Source organism: Ylistrum balloti, unplaced genomic scaffold, assembly GCF_031769215.1.
Source record: "Ylistrum balloti isolate Yb309-2 unplaced genomic scaffold, AGI_CSIRO_Ybal_v1 Utg369906, whole genome shotgun sequence".
In the NCBI taxonomy this organism is placed as follows: Eukaryota; Metazoa; Mollusca; class Bivalvia; order Pectinida; family Pectinidae; genus Ylistrum; species Ylistrum balloti.
The window spans coordinates 3995-10944 of record NW_026782031.1 but is presented as its reverse complement, the minus strand read 5'-3'; the positions used below and the strand labels follow the sequence as shown (position 1 = coordinate 10944).

At 37.9% G+C, this 6950-nt stretch overlaps 1 protein-coding gene across 1 annotated transcript; it reads left to right on the top strand.

Annotated features, from left to right (window-relative positions):
- The first annotated feature begins 5231 nt into the window (after positions 1-5231).
- On the top strand, positions 5232-6194 carry LOC132546691 (uncharacterized). Its single transcript, XM_060210409.1, has 4 exons — positions 5232-5314; positions 5461-5557; positions 5667-5802; positions 5902-6194. The coding sequence occupies exons 1-4, from the start codon at positions 5232-5234 to the stop codon at positions 6192-6194; spliced, it is 609 nt and encodes a 202-aa protein (XP_060066392.1).
- Positions 6195-6950: the final 756 nt, after the last annotated feature.

Here is a 6950-nt window from a genome sequence, read left to right as displayed (position 1 = left end):
GTAGGCACTGTATTGTATTTAAAATACCTCTCTCCCTTTTGGCAGTTTGTCATTAGAAGTTGAATATTCTTCTCCTGAGTATGATCATTTCTGTCAGTGGCTGGACCAGATAAAGGAATAAAATGCTAGGTAGGCACTGTATTCCTCCTCCCCCTTTCCTCGTCATATATCCTTATTATTGTGTCAATGTATTGGTTGTTGAAGATTCTGAATCGTCAGTACGGACGTCATTTAAGGAACATAATAATGACATCTAAATACGTTTGAGGCGGACAAGAACATTTAATGTGGTATTAATGAATATCTTTCATATATCACTATAATCAAAATCAATTCTGATCGTGTTTATATTACTACACAGGAAGGATCGTGCAGCAAACACGTACATAACATGTAGTCAGTTGTTATAAATTTAGAAATACAACACAGAATATTCTAAATAACTGTATTATGAAGTAGACATCGTTTACATGTTGACGGATCGATACAAGTAAGCTAGTACTCATGATGCTGTTCAAAATACATTGTTAAAATAAATTCAATAAAGTTTTTTATGCTGCAGATTCATTTCAAGTCTCAGAGCAGAGAAGGATGTTGAGGGTGGTCGAATGATGGAAGAGGATGATCTTGGGTTGACAAAATCAGTTTTTGTGATATTCCGTTTGCCGTGCCTTGTTTTAATTTGTAATTTTGTTTTGAAAATATACAACCGGAATAATCTTGATCGTTGTGATGTCATGTCTGTAAGAGTATCTATCAATTTTATGCTTGTGATGTTTTATGTTCTTAGTTTGTACATCGAATGGTCGATCTCCGCACGGGATGGCTTTTTTATCCGGTCTTGATCGCCGAAAATAGTTTACATTTCTTTCCTCAATTAAAATTTGTTGAAGTGGTCAGTTCGGTTCTCTAAAGACCGGATTTACATTAGTCAATGTTCGGTATAGACCGTATTAACATAGGTCAGTGTTCGGTACTCTAAAGACCGGATTTACATTGGTCAGTGTTCGGTACTCTATAGAACGGATTCACATTGGTCAGTGTTCGGTTCTCTAAAGACCGGATTTACATTGGTCAGTGTTCATTATAGACCGTATTAACATAGGTCAGTGTTCGGTTCTCTAAAGACCGGATTTACATTGGTCAGTGTTCGGTACTCTATAGACCGGATTTACATTGGTCAGTGTTCGGTTCTCTAAAGACCGGATTTACATTGGTCAGTGTTCGGTACTCTATTGACCGGATTTACATTGGTCAGTGTTCGGTACTCTATAGAACGGATTTACATTGGTCAGTGTTCGGTTCTCTCAAGACCGGATTTACATTGGTCAGTGTTCGGTTCTCTCAAGACCGGATTTACATTGGTCAGTGTTCGGTTCTCTAAAGACCGGATTTACATTGGTCAGTGTTCGGTACTCTATAGAACGGATTTACATTGGTCAGTGTTCGGTTCTCTCAAGACCGGATTTACATTGGTCAGTGTTCGGTTCTCTAAAGACCGGATTTACATTGGTCAGTGTTCGGTACTCTATAGAACGGATTTACATTGGTCAGTGTTCGGTATAGACCGTATTTACACTGGTCAGTGTTCGGTACTCTATAGAACGGATTTACATTGGTCAGTGTTCGGTATAGACCGTATTTACATTGGTCTGTGTTCGGTACTCTAAAGACCGGATTTACATTGGTCAGTGTTCGGTACTCTATAGAACGGATTTACATTGGTCAGTGTTCGGTACTCTACAGACCGTATTTACATTGGTCAGTGTTCGGTACTCTATTGACCGCATTCAGAAGTAGGTCACTGAACTCTCTTTTGACCTACTTTGGAAAGACAATATTTCCGGTCTGTTTGACCCCGGGGCCGTTTTCAAGACTGGTGTGTTGTTACATATTGGGAATACGGCGTGTCCCATACCAAAGCCGAATACTGCAATCATAGGAATGCGAGTCTTTGTTATATGTTGTAGTCCATGTAACAAATGGACTTTTACCGTGACACTCAAATGCTACTTTGCGGAAAAATAACGAATTTAACAACGGCTATTTTTCAGCCATTCTTTCTTTGTTAAAAAACGTTAAAAAATTTTAAACATTTGAACTTGATCAAAACATTATAAACAAACTGTCTTAACTGAAATATCTGCATTGAATTTTGTCTTGGTCAATTCAAATGTTGCAGGAGGGTTTGGCTCCTGATGCAGATGCCGCTCCATTTCATTCCGAACATGCTTGATTGGAGACAAATCTGGTGACACAGCACGGCGATGTTCTGCCGCTGTTAATTTGCCCTAACAACACGTGCAGTATGAGGTCGTGCGTAGTCCTTTTGCAAAACTATTTATACTGTAAATATTACAGCTATACAAAAAATGATGTAATGACGTATAATTTCGTCACGGAGCTTCCATGCGTTGTAATACTCCCAAATCGTAGTGCTTCCTCTGTCGAACTGACACCGCTATATTACAAGTTTATCACTGTTATGTTCTCCCGACCGACAATACACCCAAGCAACACCGTTACTGCTATCAAGGTGAAACTGTGAATAGCTATTTAGACCAGTCCCTTTTAGTGAATCGGGGGTATCATCTAAACCATACTTAGAGAGCAACTATTTGACATTGAAGCAAAACTGAACTCTAAACGGATGTTGACATATCGCAGTCTGTTTTGAACGGTTCTGGAACTGACATATCTAAGTCCTATAATGATTCTATGAAGAGGATTGAAACCGATTGTTGAAATACGTCATCAGTAAATACGTATCTTTCTGACGTGACGTCACACTCGGACGCCTGTTTGTGGGCGGTACCTACCACGTCTCCACAAAGCATTTGTCGTATTATATACAACTCAAACTGTCTTGACACTTTGTTCTGTGATATTCTACGATTCCAATAGTTCGCAGACATTCATTTTTACTCGTACGTGACATTCCGGGCAAATTCTCACCGGAAAAACAAATATTGCCGATATAGAACATAAAATACAACATATAAACTAAGACCTTTTGACTTCTTTCTGAGAATGCATTGCCTAAACTCGAAACTAAGTCTTAACAGATTTTTGGACCGAAATGTAATTTGAATTGTCAAATTTTACTTCCATGTAAAAGTATTTTTCAAACAGATTATGAATCAAATAACTTTCATGGGACCTTTACAAGGACACGTCTTATTCGTACAGTGGCGTATTGTATGAATAGATTCAAACTTGTGTTTTCATCACACATGTATGTCCTCATCCTTGTATTTCTGGCGTATCTATATTTTATTGACTTTACCTGGAGTTTGTGACAGAACTGGTGTTCTGTTACTGCTTAAAATTATGAGATTGGTTTTGATCTGATTTCGTTAGACTTTACCTCGAGGTTTTAAGCTAAAGTCTCATTTGACCTTCTCTCCAAGAGGAGTATGATAGCAAGATTTTCAATATAGTGTCTATAGCGTCCATTTTGATGTCGTACGGGTTCGAATTTAGTCCCCATCCGACTAACCCTTAAAAAGAAACGATTTTTTTCCCAAAGCGGCCGCCATGACAACCATTTTTATTGTCTAATCGGTCCAGATTTCATTTAGCACCTACTAGGGATAACACAACAATAGCAAATAGCATTTCTGTCCCGTATCAAACGTTTATAATATTTGTTATTTTCATTACAAGCTAATCGTTAATAAGTATTCATATGCAATCTCAGTATTCAAAATGTCACCGTGTCTATCCCAGGTAATCATTTATAAAAAAAACCCAAGAAAATCCTTATAACCTGTTAGCTGTACTGTAGTCTGTATTTGTATGTACAAAATAACGACATTTTAAAATTGCTTGTGATGGTAAAGTGATTAATATCATCATCTATCCTACCACGCCGTTTTCAATGTCCGTGTGAACCAGTCCCACAAGGCTTTTTACTGTACTGAGGGTACCGGTATATTTGTGTACTTACACCATTTACTCATCTAGGAACATCCTGCGACAGAGACACAGAAATAATGACAATATATATTTAAAACGATTTATGGTATATTCTGGTAATATTGACTTTGATCAAGTTCGACTCATCTCTACTCATGGCAGTAGGGACTTGACTACAACTGATCTGAATACATCGTGACTTAATTAGACGATCTGACCAACCGTGGACATACGCTATTTAAACATTCGTATCGGCTACTTTCTTTCGTTTCCATATTCGTTAGGTTGTCTGTGACGATTCAACGTTTGAAAGAGTCAATATTGCGAAACTTCTTCATTTGTTTTACAATCAAATACATTTATCTTTAGTGCCAAAACACAATTTTAGGAAAGTATGGTTTTAGTCCCGAAATCAAGTTCAAGCGTCGTCTGCTTCCTGGCTCGCGGTTACAAAATGGCGGCGATGAGAGACTCGCGTCATTGTAGAACATTGATTGGGCAACAAATGTTTGCTGGTCAGAGGTATTTTCAGTTCACAGAGTTGAAAAAATGTGTAATATAACCCATACGAACGAGACTCGCATCAATGACAAGGCTAGGTAATTGCAAAATGAAAGTATTGGCGGACTGTGACGAGGTGATCGGTTACGACTCTAGAGTTAAAAGCTCACCTGGGATATTTAACATACACATATTTCCTTTTTTCTCTCTCTCTTAAAATGTTTCATTCGTCTAACACAAATGAATACACAAGTCATGTACCAAAACTCGTTTCCCAGCGTGAAGTTTTATATATGTTTATTTCTTTAAAATGTTTCATCCCGATTACTGATTATGTGTCACAGGACCCCAGTGATATACAGTTATATATAGATACTTACTTCAGGTCTTCTTGTTTACAAAGTTGAAAAAGATTACTTCTCTTTCTCTATCTTCTGTTGTTTTGATGAGCTTTTGTTACATGTGACATAATTACGTCAATATTTATACATTTGATTAACTGTTCCATTCAGTCTAAATATGACTAAGAAATATTAGGCCAAGATTAACAGGAACCATAGATATTGCTGAATAGAATGTAAGATGATTCGGGGATCCCAATTATACTTCTTGGTTCAACAGAGTAACATTCATAGCGTCATCGATAATAGTTTACCCAACATATATGCACAGACAATTGCATGACGTCATGATTAGAAGCCATTTGTGACGTCATACTCTAGTTGCTACGCTGCTTAGCAATCGGTAAAGGCGGAGATGATGAGTCTCTCCCCTGAATTTTACTTTTTATTGTAAACCTTTGGCTTACCACAATGGATATAAGGTTATTCCTGCTATTTGTGGTAATGCTGAGCGTCATGCATCAAGGTCCCGGTATATATCAGGGCCTTGTATGGTAAGTTTAGAAAAAAATTTTAATGATATATCTACCGTGAATATATTGATGGAATGCACGATATTCTAAGTAAAAGACCAATACTATTGTGCGTTAATACATTTTTTAAAGAAATATTTCATCTTTTAATTTCTTTTTCCATTTAGCGTGGAGCCCGAGCCAGGATATGTCCAAAGATTTTACCACTATCTAACCGCATCGGAATTCGAGAAAGTTTGTCCAACGTCTGTCGATGTTGCAATGGTAAGGGTACGATCTTCTTTATCTCTGACGTTTTCAGTCTATCTATTGTCTGTAACAATCACTATTTATATTCGAAAAGTAGATTTAATGCCTGTTTCATACATTTCAGCGAATTGGCAATGAGGTGTTGTGTACTCTGCTCTGTGCCCTTGTAAGCCTGCTGTTAAGGAACGCTCCAGCCGTTGGGAGACGTGTCAGAAAGGGATACTCAACCATGATGTCGATGATCCATGAATGGAGGACTCGTAAGTAATATTGTCTGATGAGATTCCGTCCTCTTTTTGTTATATTTACTTTACATCCTATTTCCTCTATCGTGATGTACACGTCATGTTCTTGTCTAGGTCCTTCACGCTGTCCTCACTGCGGAACTGTACCCTGTCAGGTCAAACGAAGATCTTTGTGGAAGCCCTCCGGATCTCGAAAGAGGGACAAAGCTAATTTTGCCGAGCGGGCAAAAGCAATGAAATTGTTCAACTATGGACTCGAGTTATCCGTGGTGTTGACCAAGGAGCTGCCCCGGGATGACCTCTACTGGCGGAGGAAATTTTGTCACCAGTTTGAAGAGAAGCACATGGTTCTGTTTCCTCTTTGTATCCAGCGCCAGATCAACTATTGGTACCCAGTTCCTCGCTAGGTAGGCACTGTATAGTTTTAAAATACTTCTCTCCCTTTTGGCAGTTATTCATAAGGAGTTAAACATTCTTCTCCTTAGTATGATCATTTCTGTCAGTGGCTGGACCAGATAAAGGAATAAAATGCATTCAATGTTAACTTATTTCTGATGAGTAGACACTGCAGAGTAACATTCTCTATGCACAGTTTTAGATTTTCGATTAAATTGACAAAAGCATTTGGCTTAAACAGGTCATAGTTGTCGACAGATTTGTTTTAAAGTAAGCCAACAACTTACACGGAAAAAATAAATTCAACAAAGGTTTGTTTATATTTCAGATTCATATCCTGTCCTCTAATAAGAATGATGAGGGTAGTCAAATGATGGAAAAGAGAGATGTTGGATTGACGTCATCAGTTTATGTGATGTTCCATTCAGTGTGCCTTGTATGTTTTTATTTGTAATAGCATTGCGGCCAGATACATCGGAACAATATATCTATGTACAACTTTTGATTTTTAAGTTTGTCAATGTTGCTAAGCTTTGTGTAAAAATCCTGTACAGGTTTATCATGGCTAATGCCCCGGATTTAATTCTTCCCTATTACGTGACCTTAGTGAGAAATGTTGTCGTTATCGTGTCTTTTACTTCCGTCCCAAGATAATTTGAAATTCACTTTTCACCTAGAATTATGTTTGTCGTAGTGGTCAGTACGAACACTGACCACCACTGCCTATGGTTCCATATATTATGACTACGCTTGTATATATCACTCTG